Source organism: Phlebotomus papatasi, chromosome 2 (genome assembly GCF_024763615.1).
Source record: "Phlebotomus papatasi isolate M1 chromosome 2, Ppap_2.1, whole genome shotgun sequence".
Lineage (NCBI taxonomy): Eukaryota > Metazoa > Arthropoda > Insecta > Diptera > Psychodidae > Phlebotomus > Phlebotomus papatasi.
In genome coordinates this window covers 108,182,043-108,202,650 of record NC_077223.1, presented here as the reverse complement: position 1 = coordinate 108,202,650, position 20,608 = coordinate 108,182,043, and the positions used below count along the sequence as shown (strand labels likewise).

The 20,608-nt window shown below is 32.8% G+C and overlaps 1 protein-coding gene across 9 annotated transcripts in view; it reads right to left on the bottom strand.

Moving 5' to 3' along the window:
- Positions 1–214: 214 nt before the first annotated feature.
- LOC129800725 (epsin-1) overlaps positions 215–20,608 on the bottom strand; it is a 35,131-nt gene continuing 14,737 nt past the window's right edge. For 3 of the 9 annotated variants that reach the window (XM_055845324.1, XM_055845325.1, XM_055845326.1), the window contains 7 exons: positions 18,677–18,765; positions 14,266–14,933; positions 12,955–13,634; positions 7,672–7,895; positions 7,179–7,277; positions 4,692–4,898; positions 215–1,365 (listed from right to left, as the gene is read on the bottom strand). In XM_055845324.1, the coding sequence (XP_055701299.1) occupies positions 1,303–1,365; positions 4,692–4,898; positions 7,179–7,277; positions 7,672–7,895; positions 12,955–13,634; positions 14,266–14,933; positions 18,677–18,765 (2,030 nt within the window). In that variant the 3' untranslated portion in view covers positions 215–1,302. The other 6 variants (XM_055845327.1, XM_055845329.1, XM_055845328.1 and 3 more) reach the window with 6 other exon arrangements.

The following is a 20,608-nucleotide window of genomic DNA, read 5'->3' as shown; positions in this document are numbered from 1 at the left end:
CGCAGATTAATCAATAAGAAATAGCGTTGGTTGGATAAGCAATTGTCGTAACTTTTTTGCCACCTATATCAACAATTCTTGTAGCAATATGGAAATACAGAGACCATGCAAGTATTGCTGATTTAAGTGACCAATAAGTTATGACATTTTCTGATTCACGCGACGACCGAGTCTCAAGCTTTTCTCCCTTTTCTCCCTTATTGAAACTACTATCTTTTGTCTGTATATAGTAATCATTTATATTCACCATTTTTTTCAGCAGTAAAATCATTAACTATTAAATTAATTAAATTTTGTAAAATTAGAGAATAAAATTATGGATTAGTTTTGAAGTTTTCTTTTTTTTTCATTGTAACATCCTTCTCTCTTACACACTAAACAGTAATATTGTTTTTTTTCAATAAATCTTTTTCGTTATGTCTACATGAAAAAAAAAATATTTAAAAAAAAGAAAATATTCATCAATAATATAAAAAAAGAAATAATTATTAAATATTTGAAGAACAAAAAAAATAAAAGGTAATAGAAAATCAATCTCGATTTTTTTTATCAGTGAATCTTCGATAAAAGTTACTTTTTTAAAGTTTTTTTTCTTGAAAAATTTGAATTTGACTGTGTGAATAATTTTACAAAGTATCTCATTTTTTTTGTCCATCATCTCTCTCGCTTTCGTTCTTTTCTCCCAAAAAACAAAAAAAAATTATCAAAGTCAATAATTTTTTTTTCTTACGCTCATTCAAATGTATAAAAATCTACTATTTTAGTTATTTTTTGTCTCTTTCTCTCAACTCACACTGTTTTTTTTTATCTCTCTTTAAAATCATTTCTACAATCATTCTTTATTTTAGTTTTTTTTTCAGGCAATAATTGTTTTTTTTTCTTCATTTATATATATAATTTTTAGGATGTAAATAGCAAAACATTCTTTTTATTCTTAATAGTTGTTTTTTTTCATTTTTCTTCTCAAACATTTATCGAAAAAAGAAATAAATGTTTGTCATTTAAATAATTTAAAAAAAAAACCTTTTTCATAGCATCGATTTAGCTGGGATCAAATATTTAGAAATCGCACAATGTTCAGCGTGTGAATTGCAAAGTTTATCAGCTTTGAATTAAAAAATATGTTGTTTGTTTTTATACTTTCAATGATGGGTTTTAAACGCGTGTAAAATTCTAAAATTGCTGCAAAAACCACTTAATAATTTTCTGTGTGAGTTCCTTTTTTGTAGGATTTACAATATTTATCTCATTCATTGTTTTTTAAAACTCTGTTTTCTTTTATAAAGGATCTTTTTTTTTCACTTACGACAAGAAGGGATTTGAAGATGTTGTCGTCTCATTGCTCCTCCATGGCATATTGTTGTTCTAAAAGAAAAGAAAGAAACAAGAAAAAAGACACATTGATATTTAAAAAACAAAAATTAATATTAAAAAAATAATAAATCTACTTCTAAAACTAATTTTTCAAAAGTTTTGTGTGATTTTAAGACTAAAAAAAAGTATTTATTGTGTGAGTTTCATGCAATATCTTCAAAAATATTAATTTACCAAAGTTTTTCTTTCACTTTATTTTAGTGTCCAAGCTCCCATTGTTTGCTAGATTTGTTTTGTTTTTTTTATTAGACGGGAATAGAAAAAGCACAAACAGAGAAAACATTATCAGAATTGTTACATCATTTAACAAAAGTCTTATTTTCTTTTACTTTTCGCTAATTTCAGGTGAGATTTTCTTATTAGGAATATTCAAAATTAAACTCAGAAATCTTTAATTTCAATTAGGAATATTCATATTTGCAAAAAAAGATGATTTTTTAATTTTATATTACTCCAATAGAGAGCCTTGATTTTAATGATGGATTCCGGATTTTGTTTATTGTCTTTTAAATAGGGTAAAGGCTCATCATTTTGGACAGTCTGCTTATAAGCATCGATGTTCCAAGTTTGAAGTGCGATAATTTCAATGCTAATTGACTTTTTATGTTACTCTCTTTTCAGAAGGGTTGTTTAGAAACTTAGCAAGCTATTTATCGTCTTATTTTTACTAAAATTAGTTTTAATACGTTTAAAAATGAGTTGATATGTAGAGGTGAATTTGACTCTTATTTTGGACAACATGGTTATTAATTTGGACAACTTGGCTGTAAATATGGACAGCTAATCCGCCTCAACAGGATGCCCATTGTTCTTCATTTCATGGACCAATCTTAGCAAGTCCAGTTTATGTTCATGTAAGGGAAACGTAGAATGTCACAAGAAGCCCGAAAACTTTCCATATCATTCATTAAAGTGAGTTGACTTCGGCACTCCAAGTACGCTACGATTTGTGTATTCCCTGGCCTTTCCGGGAGCCTTTCAAGGCTTTTCTCGCTACATCTCTTTCATAGAGATGATGCTCCTTTGTTTCTCTAGGCATGTATACAACCTAATCATCACAAAAAATAAAATTTCACGAAATTTCGTGAGAAAAACACCTGTCCAAAATAAGGAGTATCACCTCATTGATGAATCTCTTAGAAAATTTCACATTTTTCACACGAAAAATCTAATTCACAAGGCAAATCTCACTTTAAGTCAAATGTACTAATCACCAGTAACGTGAATCAACACAAAATTCAATGAATATTCAATATCACTCAAAAAAAGCGAAGAAACATTGTTAGTACTTCATCACAGCTAAATAAGACTGAAGTAAACACGAAGTTCTTTCATATTTCTCGTAAGCAATTGCTCACACTGAATTTCCAACAATGCAATTTTAACTCAAATCATATTCTAAATTTAACCTTTTTAGTGTCAAAATATTCCAAAAAGAACAAATATTTAGATAGAATTCATTATTCATCAAATATTGGAATAAAAATCCATAATTTTAATCAATTTATTTTTAGTGTCCAGTGTTATCCTCAAAGTGTCCAAAATAAGAAACTGGACAAAATTATGAGCCTTTCCCCTAATTATTTGTACTTTAACTTTCAAATATTTAATTTTTTTTGTTAGGAGCGCTAGAAAGTGTGAATCAGTTCTTATCGCTAACAGTCAAATGGTAATATTTTAAACTATTTGAATCGGGCAATATTAATTTTATCGCTAAAAAATTTCTTTATTGAAACACCCTTTATAAAGCGTGTGCACGTTAAGATTGTTCCCAAGAATAATGCTTTAAAAATGAAGTCTACATAATATTAAAAAAAAAGGGAAAATATTTTTTGAAACTTTGATTCATTGTAGATTTATTATATAAAACGAGAACAATTCAGGACGAACGAGTCTTCCGAAAAAATTGATAATATTAATAAAAATTTATTAATATTAAAACGAAATATAGGGGAAGTGTGCCAAATTTCGGCCAGCTTCTAATTTCGGCCACTTTAAGTGTAATTTCGGCCATGCAAATAAATTAATTAAAATTATGTATGTAATCTTCGAATAGTCAATGAAATCATTTTGGTTTCAAATATTTATTCATTTTAGGATAAATTAACATAAAGAGCGTTAAATTTTAGGTATAATTTGAATTTAAATTGCGTAAAAACTCAATGTGGAAAGAGTCTTACAAAAAATGTGACAGATCGATTGTGTTTCTAGCAGTCTTACGATTTGTGGTGAAGTGCAAGAGGTTTTCCTTCGGTGTTTTTCATGAAAATTTATTGGTTTTCATTAAAGATTGTTTCTGTTTATGTTAATAGTGAAACAATCTTTAAATTTCGGGTAAAATTTCCCAGCTGAATCCTGTATTTCGCGTAAAAAAAGTATATACTTTGTGAGCGTCTCTCCGGTGAGGCAGTGTTGCCTATTCCGGCAACATCTTTTGCTTTACTAAATTTCTTATTCATTTTGTGTTTTTTTTTCAATTTCTGAATTTTACAATGTCCAGAGAATAAAACCATAGCTTCTATGAAAAAGATGATGTGGAAAATGCCTTGGAAGAGTTCAGGAAGGGCAAATTGCTACGGGAATCTGCGCATAAATTTGAGATGCTCCTCTTCAGGACAAATTTCACGGAAGATCTCAGTTCCGTTTGGCGTTTTGAAATTTTCTATCCGTTGCGTTATAAAAGGTGGCCAGAAAAAAGGTGGCCGGAATTTCACTCAAAGTGGCCGGAATACTACCCAAAGCAATGTCCATATTATTATTAATTTTTCAATATTTTAGGAAGTGATTTAAGGAAAACAAAGATGATAAACTAGTTTTCAAGGTTCTACACAATCCTCCCGAATAGGAAGTAACAAAAAATATCAATATGAATTAAAATTATTGTATTTCAAACTTAGGACTTCGGTGCTTATTTGCAACTATGCCGAAATTTGGCACACTTACCCTAAAAGAATTAGAATTTTCAAGCAAAAATCGAAACATTCTTGTGAAAAATCATCTAATTTCTTGGTTTTAATCCCTTATAATCTTCATTTTATTATTTTAAAAACACATTCCTGATTTCTTTTTAAGATTTTCATGTTTAATTTGACATTCCTAATAATCAAAAAATCTCCCTCTAGCAAGACTTAATCATTAGCTATATTTCTCTCTCATCTCTAAAATTGGCCTTAAAAAAAAACGATCTACAGACAACAACAAACAACTATTGAAAATAAAACTCAACATTGAAAATAAAATAAACGGAAAAAAAATTAAAAAAAACCAAAAAAAAACGCACAAGAAATTCTCTCCTACAAACAAAAAGTCGTACTCACAGAAAAATAATTCTCAATGTTATTATTGAATTTCTTGCATCTAGTGCTACTAAAGTAGAAATTATCCTGATCGCTGTCCTCATTCTCAATTGGACCATCATTTGTGAACTTTTCATAGAAATTATAGCAATTGTTGTTGCTAATCGCTGATTTTTCTGGCTGATTTCTCAGTTGAAGAAATTCATCATCATTGAATGGATTGCCAAACTTGCATTTTTTACCGTGATTTCATTTTCATTCCCGAGCATGCATTTATTTATTTTATTTTATTTTTTTGTTTTGGTATTTTCAAGTTGAGTACGAAAGAATTTGAGAACATAGAACGAAGAGAAAACAAAAATGAAAAGAATAGAGAAGAAAGTAGAGAGTCAAAAATAATACAATTATACAAAAGATTTATGATCTCAAAAAGGAACACTCTTGTCGACAATCAAACAAATTGCAAGGGATTTTCATGAAGAAATTACGCTCAAGGTTTTTTTTTTTGGGCAATATTTCAAAGTCAACAGAAATAATTTATCTTACATGTCATTTTATTTACCAAAATTCAAGGATTAACGAATGAAGAATATAGTGAAAGTGAATTTCATTAAATAATAATAAGCACGATGCAAATTCTAATAAATTTAACGTCTATTGCGTTTGCGCCTGTAAGCTAGGCAAAACTGTTTTTCTACTTTTTGATATTTCGTCGCCTACAGTTCCAATTCTACTTGACCGATTAAATTCTTCATGAGGAAAACTAAAAAGGTCCTCGAATGGCCTACAATTCTCTAGAACATGTGAAGTTTGTAAAACCAACACCAGAGGCGCTCTAGTCTCAAATGGTATAATATTAGAAATTATAGAAAAATGAAATTTTTAGAAACTGTAAATAACTTAAGAATCAAAGTAGGCCTTTTCATCATGTTTTCTAACTTTAGTAAGGAATTTGTTGGCTTTTCGATCATTTTATTATTTTTACTGCTCGAACTCAAAGAAAGAGCAGTTATATAATCCACTTTTCAACTTGTAACACGGCTAGAGGCCAAACGGTAAGAGATATGGGGCGGAGGGGGTCTTCGACGACCCCCCCATAAGTCAACACCCGTCAAATAATTTCGTCAGATATCTTGCAGATTTTATTTGAGCTTGGGACAAAATTCGTCAGAAATTTTTGCAGATTTTCTAACGAATCCTGGTGCACACTCTGACGACTTTCTGTAGATATTTTGCCGATTTTCTGTAGATTTTTTCCTAAATTCCAGACTTTCCAGACAGCTGTGTCAGAAAAAATGGAATATTTTTCATTTTTGTTTGCAAAATTCAATAGAGTTATTCTTGGTGATATTACAGTGTTTCTATAAAATAAAGAATTCTGCGACGCCGTGTTCTAAGTAGAGAATAGTGAAGTGAAAACTTTAATCAGAATGTCAACCTAAATTTCGTGTTTTTGTATCATTCGATTGGCGGTTTTTAAGAAATTAGTATTTTTGCTCGCATTTTTTTTACTTATCTAAAATGTGTACTCGATAATGCTTGTTAAGCAGAGCATACCATTTTCTTTATAACTTCTACAGTTTCTTACTAAATCAACAATATTTTTGTGAAGTAATGGAAGTTATGCAGATTTTCTAAGGAGAAATTCTGCCGAGAATCTGCAGATTTTCGTCAGAATTTCTGCCGAAAATCTACAGATATTCTACGCAGAAATTCTGCCGAAAATCTACAGATTTTCTACGCAGAAATTCTGCCGAAAATCTACAGATTTTCTCTGAATGTATTAGAATATACCGTTAAAATTCAAAAAAACCTCCGAGTAAAATCGGCAGGTAGAGCAATGATTTGACGGGCTATGTTTGAAAAACATTTCGATATTGAATTTTCGAAGGTCAAACTTTAACTATTTTGAAGAGCCTATTTTCAAATGATTTGCTTAAATTTGATTCGGGATTTTGGCGTTCGGGATTTTGGCTGCTACCGTCTAGGAGAGTCTTTTTGTCTTTTCCCTCCACCCCTCCCCTTCTTCGTCTTCAAAACCATGTTGTTTTTTTTTATTTATTTCGAAAACGGCTCCTGCGATTACTTTGATTTTCGAATATGTTTCTGGAAAAATATCAGTTGAAAATTCTGTTTAAATGATAAGTTTAATTTTCTGTTAAAATCAAAGCCATATTTTGAGGTTAGAATTTAATTCTATCGGAATAGTATTAAAAAAAAAGTTTAGATTCCGAAAAATTGTTAACTAATCGTTAATATTGATAACCAAAATTCCATTTTTTCTTTAAGAGAATTTTCTTCCGTTTTGAGGTTAAGTTCTACCTAACCTCACATTTCAAAATAACCTCAAATAAATGTAACCTTTCTAAATATTTTTTTATGATACCATTGCAATTTGTTTGATTTCCAATCACCTAAATACTTTACTTTCCAAAAGACACACCGAATAATTAATGAGAAAATATAAATAAAGAAAAATGTCTGGGGAGTGCTCTTATAAGAACTCACTTGCTGTGAATTGTTAGTGGAGTTGCTAACAGGTGTCCAAGGGTCTTGACTTATTGAAATTGGAAACGGAGACTGTTTTAACTGATTTATGGACGGAACCTGTTCAGTAATTAAATACAATTCCAAGCATTAGACAATTTCAAGGTATAAAAAAATAGAAAAAGAGAAAAATATTAAAAAAAAAAAATATTACAGAGTATTGAAAAGTAATAAAGAGGAAATTCATGCATTTTACATTAATTCTGGTAAAATCCAATTCCCAACTTTTTTTTTGTCCTTTTATTCCGCATTTTCCCCTCATTTGTTTTACATGGAAATAGTGTGAAATCCTTGTAAAATCAAATAAACCTAAATTTCTATTTATAAACTTCTCCCCACATCAACGATAAACCACAATTTCCACCCACTTTTTCCTCTCTCTCTTCACAAAATTATGGCTCATTTGGGGGGGCAAAGAAAAATCAATAAAATGCAGCACAGAGAAAGAACTTACCGGTTGATTTTGCTGAAAAGCATTCTTCTGAGGCGCCCCTCCGACGACATCGCTGAAGGGATTGTAGGGATTATTGTGACTCATTGCTGTGTTGGGCACTGGTAGTTTGATTAAATTATCCAAATTCACTAACGACGAATTTTCACCTAAGAACGATTGCGGCGTCTTCAGTGGGGGTTTGCTGTTTGACGATGAAAGTGGATCCATTTCCTCCAGAAGAGACGCTAGAAGAAAGCACAAACACAATGTTCAAAATAAAAATAAAATGATTGATTGAAGTAGCAAGGAAAAGAGGTAGCAAGGCATCCCAGTAGCTTTTGCAAAGTACTCGCAGAGAAAACTCTTTCAAATCGATTTATAATTCATTTCCGGATAAAAAGTCGATTTACCGGTTCACTACCGGTTCATAACCGATTGGAACCGGTTCACGTTTATCGGAAATTCAAAGACCTTTCAAATTAATCCAAATTTTGTCCAATCGGTCAAGAAATACATTTTCTATAACCATTTTATTATTTGACCTTGAAAAAACGTTTTAAGGAATGTTTCAAGTGTATTTCAATAATTAGAAGAAACTGTCGCTCAACTATTCACTAAAGCATATCCAAAATATGAGAAAAAAACATGCAACGTGAATTCGAGCTATTCAATTTAGTATTCTGGTTCAGAACTCATTTGAAACGCTTTATAAAATACTTAAAATTACTAACAGGTGATTCATAACCGATTTATAAACATTTTGAATTCTTTAAGTTTCAAGACCTTTCCATTGGCGGCAAATTTGCTAAAATCGGTTGATAAATTTGACACTTGAGCGCTTCGAAATTCGAACAGGATGTACGTTAGCCACCTTGCGGAATTATGAAGAAGTAAGAAAGTCTCTTTTTCTTTCCGTACAGAAGTAGATCTTGAAAAATTCGAAAATCTATTTGAAGATCCAAAAAAGAGACTTTCTTGCTTCTTAATACGTTCGCAAGGTGGCAGAAGTTACATCCTGTTCGAATTTCGAAGTGCTCAAGTGTCAAAATGTGACGGACTTCACATTGTTGTGAGGAAAAAAAACAGAACAACGACGTTTACTGTTCTTGCCCCATTACTTAACTCCATAATCACTGAGTAACTCTTTTGCCAGCTTTTTAGTGTGATATTTGATAATATTTTCCCCACCTTGTTCGAAAATTTAGTATGAAAATTCGAAATTGAATTCGAATTCTTCGAACTTCAACGACTTTTTGTGAAAATAGAGTTCCATTTACCTTTTATCCAAGACACTATTGGAGAATCAAAATCTACTTCTGTTTGAGCTCTTTTTGGATCTTCAAATAGATTTTCGAATTTTTCAAGATCTACTTGTGTATGGTAAGATTGAGGCCCTCCCGATCCTAGGTTGACTTTTGTTATGGTTCCACTAAAAATCCAAGTCGCTATCTCTAGCCGTTTGGCCTCTAAACCTCATAAAGACCGGGCAAACATTTCGAAGTACCATTTTAGCAAAACATCACACTCAAAACTTTTGATACATAATCAAAATTTCAAAGTCTCATTGACCTGTCCTTAAAGCTCGAGCAATAATAAAAAAAACACCCTTTTATTTTTTCTCAACATTTTTCTCAAGGAAAACCTCTTTCATGCCAAGAACATTCATACAAACGCTTTTGGTTGTAATTGAATCTTCTCTGCAGGGAGAAAAATAGACAGAAAATCCATTAGCTGAGATTCCTTGAAATTTTCACAAATATTGTGAAGAAATTCAAAAGTGGGACAAACACATGAGTTTCGAAAGATAGGAGAAAAAAATCATGGGAAATAGCAGACAATTCCATTAAGAGGACAATGGATAACACTAGGAAGCAATTTGCAATGGGAATTCATACTTATTTTATTCTTGAAGAACCCCATATCCTTATAGTGGATATCCTCACAGAAGCTAAATAACTTCGTAAGCACCGGATGGAAAACAAAACAAAGAAGATTTATTGAGGATTTTTCTTGGAGATGGATCGTCTGTCGCTCGAGACGAGTCGGTTTATTAAAGAAAAAAAACTTTAAATACTGAAGGGATTTTTTGAAGTAATTTGCTTTAAATTAAAGAATTCTTTGAATCATTACAAAAATCAGTTTTTCAAGGTCAAAGATTAAAACGCGTTTAAAGAATGTATTTCTAAAGCAATTTAGGCAAATTTGGGTTCATTTGAAAATAAATTTTCGTAATTAAAGCGCCTCTGTCGGTAACTACAAGAAGTCATGACGTTTAATTAATCGATTTTAAATTCGAAATCTTTCATGATGTAAAAGACTGTGGTTTAGATGGGAAAAGGAAAAAAAAACAACGAAGAAGTATAGTCTCGAATTTAAAGTCTTGTACTTCTTCGTGGTTTTCTTTTTCTCTTTGATCATATGAAACAGTTAGAAAATCTCATTAACTTTAAAATAGCCCCGAAAATTTATTTTCGAAATTTCGATGTCGAATATCCCTAAATCCCTATTTTCGATTTCGATGAAATTTTCCAACGGGTCGTGGCTGAAAATGAAATATTTCCAAAGATAAATCCCACTGGCCGTTTGCCCTTTTTGCTATAAAGTGTAAAATCGAACCAATTTTTAAATACCAAAATACCTTGAAAATCTTGTTCTACTCAAATGATTATGCACGAAATATTAATGTTGCGCATTCTCCAGCAAAATACTGCTAATATTTCTGTAATCTTCGCATTGAAAAAAATGAATCTGTTGTAAATAAGTTACAATTAACCAAACGGATTGTGCATTTCTATTAATTCTCACGAAGATAAAACAATGTGCAATTAATTATTTAGTACTTCAACACAAGAGTTTAACTCTTCTCTCGCAAAAAAAATTTATTCACCTTTAAACATTGGAATTCTCAAGGAACATTATGACTCAATTTCAAAGCTCATGATTTATCGCAATCTTCTGCAAAATCGAATGATTTGACTCATTTTAAAGTGCCCTGAGATTAAATCTTTAGCACTCATACCAACTTTTGAAGAAGAAAAACAAGCTGAAGACCCAAAGGGCAATTTATAGCTATTTGAATTTATGGTTCCCCAAAAATATACGGGTTCCCTTGGAAAATATATGGGTTCCCCGAGTTCCCTGAAAAAACGTAGGTTTCTTGAAAAATGAATGGATTCCCAGGGATCCCCATGAGTTCCCTGAAAATTGTATGGAATCTCTGGAGTTTCTTAAAAACCATATGGGTTCCCTAGGGTGATTCCCTGATAATTGTGTTAAGTTCCATGGATCCCCGAGAGTTCCCTAAAAATATATGGGTTCTCGGGTTCCCCGAGAGCTCCCTGAAAAATGTTATCAATGATGAAGGACTGGCGCAATGTACTTTGAGAGGGACTTTCCGGTGTTCGCCAGTGAAAAAAAGGTCACCCTAAGATGAAAACACTTTTTTTGTCTTACCCAGAGCTTTCGGTCCCGATGTGGACCTTCTTCAGTGGTCGACTAAACAATGTTCTCGTAATTACTCTTAGGGATCATGACGTTCAAGTGATACATATCACTCATCACTATCAGGATGTCAATGTGGGTTTGGTTTTTTGCTTTTAGGAGAACTTTTTCCCTAATTTTTTCAACTAATTTTCACGAATTTTAGGAAGGAAAATTGATGTGAAACTTTGGCGTCTATTACAATAACCCTGAAAAATATATGTGACCCCAGGAGGGGAATTCTGTAACGCTCTGGCAATGCCATATGACAAATTGGGTTTGAGTCTCAGGAGAGCTTTTTCGAAAATGCGATTCTATAGCCGTGATATTGCCATTTCAGTTCACGTGACATTGTCAGAAGTCACATATTTGAGATTTATGGCAATTAAAATGACAATGAATGTTGTTAAACAAATCAACCAAGACAGACTGTATTTGCATAATATCACTAAGTAAAGGCATTTCATTAAAAAATCAGTGACTTGAATTTTCGAACTCATATGATATGACAAAAAAAGCTTGATTGGCATTGGGCTCAAACAGAAGTAGATTTTGATTCTCCAATAGTGTCTTGGATAAAAGATAAATGAAACTCTATTTGCACAAAAATTCGTTGATGTTAGAAGAATTCAAACTCAATTTCGAATTTTCATACTAAATTTTCGAACAAGGTGGGGAAAATTTATCAAATATCACACTAAAAAACTGGCAAAAGAGTTACGCAGTGATTATGGAGTGATTAAATACTGGGGCAAGAACAGTAAAAGTCGTTGTTTTGGTTTTTTCCTCAAAATAAAGGAAAGATCAACACATTTTGACACTTGAGCACTTCGAAATTCGAACAGGATGTATATCTTCCGCCACCTTTCGAAAGTATTAAGAAGTAAGAAAGTCTCTTTTTGGATCTTCAAATAGATTTTCGAAATTTTTAAGATCTACTTCTGTACGGAAGGATTGTCAGGTTTCGAACTCATGCGTGACAATGCCACGAAAATTACAGAATTCCCCTCCAGGAGGGGAATTCTGTAAAGGCTCTGGCAATGCCATATATGACAAATTGGGTTCGAATCTGAGGAAAGCTTATCCGAAAATACGATTCTGTAGCCGTGAATTTCCATTTCAGATTTCTGGCAATTCAAATGACAATGAATTTTGTTAAACAAATTAACCAAGACGTACTGTATTTTCATAAAATCATCAAGTATAAAGGTATTTCATTAAAAATTCAATAAATTGCATTTTCGAACTCATATGATATGACAAAAAAAAGCTTGATTAGCATTGTTAGGTTTCGAACTCACGCGTGACAATGCTACGAAAATTACAGAATTCCCCTCCAGGAGGGAAATTCTGTAAGCTCTGGCAATGCCATATGACAAATTGGGTTTGAGTCTCAGGAGAGCTTTTTCGAAAATGCGATTCTGTAGCCGTGACATTGCCATTTCAGCTCACGTGACATTGTCAGAAGTCACATATTTGAGATTTCTGGCAATTAAAATGACAATGAATTTTGTTCAAATCAACCAAGATGTCCTGTATTTTCATAAAATCATCAAGTAAAGGGATTTCATTAAAAATTCAATGAGTTCGAAAATTGCATTTTCGAACTCATATGATATGACAAAAAAGTTCGAATGGCATTGTCAGGTTTCGAACTCACGCGTGACAATGCCACGAAAATTACAGAATTCCCCTACAGGATCCCTGAAAAATGTATAGATCCCCTGAGTTCGCGGCCCAGATTGGTTCGAATTTCCCGAAATGAGCTTATCCCTAAGAAAGAGCAAAAAAAAACAAAATAGAGAGAAAAGAAAATTGACTTACAGTTGTTGTTGTTGGTGCCATTTGTGGCGCTCTTGGTGCGATTTGTGATGACATCGAATTCATCCAGATCGGATGATGGTGATGTGATGGCGCCCACAGGACTCGGTCTAGCACCCATTGGGGGTACTTTATTGTGAGCCGGTGACCATGGATCGACGCTGGTGGCTAGATCGCTGTTGGAATTGGAAGTGTCTCTGTGCGTCTGCCATGGATCAGCTGGAGGTGGCATTTTCTCCTGTCCACCACCATTTGCACCCCAGGGATCACTTACAGGTGCCTTCTTGGCACTCCATGGATCACTGCTGGACAGATTGCCATTGGATGTTGCTGTTGGCTGTGGATTATTGAGCCAGCCTTCGTTGGAGGATCCAGAGGCCACGGATGGTGATTCATTGCGCGACAGCCAGCCGTCGGGCTTCGGGGGAGGAGCTGCAGCTCCAGCCACAGGAGACCATGGGTCAACGGGAGGGGAGGAGGTTCTGGACCACGGATCACCAGGGAGAGCGGCTGGGGGACGTGTGGAGGGGGGTTGGGGCATAGCCCAAGGATCAGCAGGTCCAGGAGGACTTGAGATACTAGTAGCGCCCAGTGAAATATCCAGCAAGTCCATCAGATGGCTCTGTTGCTGTTTAGGTGCAGAAGCCGAAGCTCCTCCAACGGCTCCACCATCCTTCTGTGACCTACAAATCATCAGAAGGACAATTTTCAGAAATTTCCCATCTCGGATGCATGATAAATTTGTTTCAATTTGAATACTGGAGAAAAACAACTTTCTGAAACATGAAAAGTTCACCAGGCCACCGCTAGTGGCTCTGCGATTGCATTTTTAAAATCCTTCAATTGTTTTTTCTAAATACATTCCTAGAATTCACTCTCAAAATTAGGGCCTATTCAGACCGATGTGTCTCGGAAAACCTCCCTTACGGAGTTATCACATTAGAAAATTTCACATTAAACTTAAAGTAAAAAATTGCTCATTAACACTTCTAGAACCACTCGAAATCGCTAATTTAGTCAGGACACATTGCTAGAATTGCTCAATGTCACGGTGGCACACGGTTGTCAGATGAGTGTTTTTGTCTAAAAGCTCTTGACGAAAATTGCATATTAGGATACATATCAGCAACAATTAATGTAAATCACATTAAAATTTTAATGTAAAATTCTCTAGTGTGATACCACGGTTAGTTGGTTTATTCCTGAGATAAAATATCCCAAGGTGTCTCTCGGATAAAATAGAAAATCACGCAAAAATTTCTATTTTTTCCAATTTATCTGAAAACTTTAGAAAATGTATATATATTTACTTACTTGAAATCCTGTTCGCTCTGACTAAGCGCCAATTGGAGCCTGACATCGTCGCTGCGTCGCTTAGCCTCCTCCTGTTCGGCCTCCTCTCGCGACATGGCCATCGCCAGCTGCAGCTGCAGTTCCTCCTCACCCACCGTCTGCGGCCTCACAAACTCAATGTCATTCGCATTTGCTGGACGCGGATCGGATGGATCATGCCATCCGGCACCCTCTCCTCGATGTGTCGGACCATCAATAGACCCATCACTCCCAAACCCACTTGCATGCTGGGCAAATCTCTCTTTTGCCTTGAGCGCCTTCGTGCGTTCATTCTTCAGGCGTTCGTCATCCTTGAGCAGGGACACCAGGAGCTTGGCCTTTTCACGCACATGAAGTCCCTGATCCTTGCCCTCCTCCAAATACTGAAACTCTCGCAGAGTCTGAATGGCAAAGACATTCTCTTTGCACTGCTGAGCCACCTTCTCAGTGCCCGTTTTGATTAAATACTCCAGTAGGATTAAAGCTTTGTACACATGACGCCAGTTTTTTCCATGATCATTGAGGCGCTTCCAGATCATCGCCATGATCTCAGAATAGGCCACAACATTGTATGTCAAATCGGCAATTTCTGCCATGAGAGTCGCCGAGGGACCCCATGGGTCATTTGAGGTTGCCTCTCGCACTTTTACCTGCAACGTTTTTATTTTTAGGCTTTTCCACTCTTAGAATATTTTTTTTGTTTGATAAAAGCCCTTAAATTTTCAAAACCGAAAATATTTTACTTTTTTATAAAAATATGTTTAAATAAGAAAAAAATACAAAATCAGAAAGAAATCTGTCTTTAAACTGTAATAAAATTTTCCATAATTTTTGCTTTTAGTGCTTCGAATGAACGGTAGAGGAAACTTACTGTGTTATCACACTTGCACAATAAAATTTTAATATTATTCGCGTTAATTGTCGCTGGTGAGATTCCAAATGTGTAATTTGTGTGTTTGAATCATTTTATATTCAAAATTTGATCCATTTGTTGATAAAAAGGTAGACTTGGCCCGCAAAATTTGATATAAATTGATTTATAGCATTAATGCGAAAAAATTAATGCAATTTTCTCTTTAATTTTTTAATGTGAAAAATATTTATGCTTTAGATAAATTGAAACTTATTTTTGCAAGCCAAGTCTACTTCTTTATCAATAAATAGAAAAACCATAAATATTAAGCGACTCAAAGACACAAATAACATATTTGGACGCTCACAAGCGACAATTAATGTAAATCACATTAAAATTTTAATGTGCAAGTGTGATAACGCCGTTAGAATTTTTTTTTGTTTGATAAAAGTCCTTAAATTTTCAAAACCGAAAATATTTTACTTTTTTTGTTTTAAATCATGTTAAATAAGAAAAAATACAAAATCAGAAAGAAATCTGTGTTTAAACTGTAATAAAATTTTCCATAATTTTTGCTTTCAGTGCTTCGAATGAACGGTAGAGGAAACTTAAGGGGGTTACCCTAATTACAAATTTAAAAAAAAATACCGAAAACCAGATCAAAATATTTTAGAAGATACAGTGACAAAGCGTTGCCGATTTCCCAAAGCACTGCTGTGACGAGGGGCTTCAGTAAACTAGGGTAAATGTCCTAATTCAAAACCATTTCCAGATGCTTTAACTTTGACAGAAGATTGAACACATTAAATTCATATTTTTTCTGAAGAGAATTACATAAATTTGCTCCTTGACTCTTCTAGAATGCTACTGTTTAGTGAAAATTCTTTAGATATAATTTGAAAACTTCTTAAATACAAGAAAAATACGCGAGTGTAAAATGCTGCTATTGGAAACAAATTAATCCAAATGGAGATAAGCGAAAGCTTCTAATTGGAGAAAAACAGTGTAAGTGAAACCGCGACGGAAGGCTTCCAAAATATTGTTGAGTTGCTCTTGAGTGCAGGATTTGTTCTTATTCCTGGTCTTTTTTCCTTTCTCGTCTAAAACAATAAGAAAATCTCTCCAAAAAATCATATTTCCGGGGTTTCCTATTGAAGCATTTGCAGACACTTCAGAAAAATCCTTTTTGTTCACGAAATAGGTAATTATTTCATTTTAAAAACTTCACGTACCGTTAACAATAAAGATTACCACTTAATTTAACTAAAATTATCCAGAAATATGACATAAATGTTAAACAAAACGAATAAACAACAGTCACCTTATTGTGTTTTTCATTGGAAAACATGGTCGATCGATGAAAAATTTGACGGTGAAATGGTACACTTTTAATTTTCTGAGAAATTAACAAATTAAAATTTGTGAATATGAATCGATTTTCGCTTTATTTGGAGCAAAATTAACTAAATAATGAAACTGTGGTATAGAAAATATATAATTATAGTAATTTAGTACTGTATTTATCATGAAAACAGTGACGTTTCCATTTGGAGTAGCGAAAAGTTTCCAATTGGAGCAGGTTTTGAATTAGCTTAACTTACCCTACTCATTATTTCGTCATTTTGTAATATATTTTTCCAAAAAAAATAATAATTTCAGCTCTTTAATTGTCTAAAAATATACCAAAAATTTCAAGAAGATTGGCCGTTTCTTTGTCTTAAAAAAAACTACGAAAACAGCTAATTTTTGGCCTCATAATTAAGTAAACCCTCTTAATGAACAGAAAGTCAAATCGCTCAGATAGATTCTTTTGATTACATTTAACTTCTTTGCAGATTTTTTTTAAAGTTCGAAAAATTCAAAGAGAATTTCGAATTTTCAAACTGAATTTTCGTGCGAGGGGTTAAAAATTTATGAAATACCACTTTAAAAGGTTGTCAAAAGAATTACTTAGCATTTATGAAGGGATTTCATAATGGAACAGAAATATCATGAGCGTTTTGCTTTGTCTATCCTCACAGAAAAGTGAAGACTGACATATGTTGACACTTGAGACGTTTTCGAAATTCGAACAGTATTTACTAAGCCATCACGTGGATGATATCACAAGAAATCTTTGTCCTGAACATTTTTTTAGTACATGACTATTTTCAAGTGTTTCTACATTATCGATTTTTTTATGTTTTCTTCAGTTCTTGTCGGTTTCGAAAACCACCAAACAGTCGTGATATGAACCAGCATAAAGAAAAGTCAATAACAAAGAAACACTTTAGAACAGTCATGTACTAAATAAGATGTCAAGGACAAAGATTTCCGTCGAAAAATGAGAAACAAAAATCTTTTACCTCTGGACATTTATTTTGCAAAAGGGGGAATCTTTTTCCTGGACATTTCCTTTGCACTACTGTAGTTCTAAAGTGCTTCTAGGTTATTGATTATTCTTTGTGTTTGTTTCCGTTATGACCGTTTGGTGGTTTTGAAACACGAAAAGGACTGGGAAAAAACAGGCGAGACAGGAATCATCACTAAGGAAAGTCGATAGTGCAAAAGCACTTTAGAACAGTCATGTACTAAAAAGAAATGTCCAGGAAAAAGATTTTCGTCTTTCATCTTTTGATGGAAATCTTTCTCCTGGATATTTGTTTTAGTACATGACTGTCCTCATGTTCTGCCTTATCAGCTCTTCTTTTTGTTGCTTCCTATCACAATTGTTTTCCTCACTCCCCGTCGTGTTCCAAACCACCAAACAGTCGTGACAGGAACTAACACCATGATAAGTCGACAATGCAGAAGTACATGAGAACAGTCATGTGTACTAAAAAAAATGCCCAGGAGAAAGATTTCCGTTGAAAGGTGAAAATATTTTTCCTGGACATTTTTTCCAAAGGAGGAAATCTTCCTCCTGGACATTTCTTTTTAGTACATGATTGTTCTAAAGTGCTTTTTCGTTATTGACATTGTTTGTGATGGTTTCCGTCACAACTGTTTGGTGGTTTTGAAACAAAACGAGAACTGGGGAAAACAGTCGAGACAGGAACCATCACAAACAAAAGCCGATAATGCAGAAGCACCTTAGAACAGCCATGTACTAAAAAAGTGTTCAAAAGGGAATATTCTTCTTTTCATTTTTCATTGGAATAGAACTACTATTCATTTTATAAATTTTACTTAAAGAACATGTTCTCTACTGAGCAAATAGCATTTTCTTTTCTTCACAGTGAGTGCTAAAATTTTTAATTAACATCAATTAATTCTTATTCCAGAATATTGTACGCGAAAATTTGCAAATATTTCTTTGCAATTGACCCATATGTCTCATGGAATTTAATTTTAACAAAGTTTTGTGTCAAGAATCAACAGAATAAATCATTAAGAACACACCAAGTTCAATTTTCCAAAGAAAATACCATGACTTATGCAAATATTTCTCTTTCATTCGAATCATGAGTAAATCAACAGATAATTGACTTATAGAAGTTTATCCATTGAAAACTTTAGCAAAATATTGACATCATGAAGAATTTTAGAATAAAATTTTACCTGAGCATCTGAATAATTGTGCGCTAAATTTTTGATATTCCTCCTGATACCCGCCACGTTCACTTGCATATCGTCCTTTTGCCTTTTCACTGACGAAGAAAAACATTCCAAGAAAATCCATTAGATCATCAATTCTTGTGAACATTCCAAAAAAAAAGAATAAATAAATCCATAACAAAAGGTGTAAGTTTAATAGTTTTTTTTTTTTCAGATGAAATGGGATAGACAGTACACATAGAATGGTGAAGAAAGATAACAGATACAAATGATAAGAAAATATTTTGTAACACAGAAGACACTTTGAAATAAAACAGTGATAATATATGGTGTGTGATTCATAATTTCGATAATTAAATTTGTGTGAGCGACTTTTCATTTTTTTTGCTCTCTTATACATCTTATCTTTCTCTCATATTCCTCGTGTTGCTTGTGAATAAAAATGTGGTGTAAGAAGGAAAAAAAAATAACAAATGAACAACACACATCACAAGTAACACACACTCCGTAAAATAAAGAAAAATAAATAAATAAAACAACAAATATTGTAATTTAAAGTGATCATTGAGTGTTGTGTGTTTTGAATAAAATAAATTAATATTAAAATGAAATAAAACAAACAAATCTCTTCATCAAGTTCTTCTACTTCTTCTTTTTCATCATCATTAATAATCACGCTGCACAAGAGAAAAAAAAACAACACATCAAAATTGAGAGTAATATAAATTATGTAATAGGTCACAAAGTATATAATATTAACAGTTTTTTTCGTTTCTATATATAATATTTTATATAGTAAAATCTTTATTAATAAAATCGTTCAATCTGATAAAATTATGTAAAGAAATTAATTAAATTATCCAATTAAAAACACACCGGAATTTTTGCTGATGATTACATTATCACGCTCATGAATATCTTTTCCCCCAGACCAAAAAAAAAACAATCAATAAAATTAAGTGAGATTTTAATCACTTCTCTTTCCCAAAACACAAGAATAAATTAATTACTAACTATACAAATAAAAAATTTGTTATCTTACTGATGTCATAATGTGAAAATTAAGAGTGAAAATGAGACAAAAAAACCTTTTGGAATATAAAATTAAAAAAAAAACAAACACTCATTCTCCTTTTTATTTAGTCAAGAGGTTATCTTAAAATGTGAGGTTACGTAGAACCTAACCTCAAAAAGTAAACACGTAAGTCAGAGGCGTGCAAGAACTGTTGAAACCGAATAAACGTCAAATGAAACATGTACGTCAATGGTCAAAACGCTACCAGAACGAACTTATTTTGACGTTTATTCGGTTTTTAACGTTTCTTGCACACCTCTGACGTAAGTATTCCTGCTGAGGAGGAATTCTGTAACTCTGTGATCACCTGTCAAAATTTGTGAACAATTTACTGAAATGGTAGTACAGTAGTCGGGAATTTGGGATCGAAAGCTCACTCGAATTAGACAGAAATTCGGGCGCCAAACTCAATTGCATACTCATATTAATTTTACATAGGGGAAAGGCTCATAATTTTGTCCAGTTTCTTATTTTGGACACTTTGAGGATAAAATTGGACACTAAAAATAAATTGATTAAAATGATGGTTTTTTATTCCAATATTTGATAAATAATGAATTCTATCTAAATATTTGTTCTTTTTAGAAGATTTTAACACTAAATACGTTAAATTTTGAATATAATTTGAGTTGAAATTGCTTTGTTAAAAATTCAGTGTGAACAATTGCTTACGAGAAATATGACAGAACTTTATGTTTACTTCAGTATTATTAAGCTGTGGTGAAGTACTAACAATGTTTCTTCGCTTTTTTGAGTGACATTATTGAATATTCGTTGAATATTGTATTGACTTACGTTAATGGTGATTTGTACATTTGACCTGAACTGACTAATTTTAGTAAAAATAAGATGATAAATAG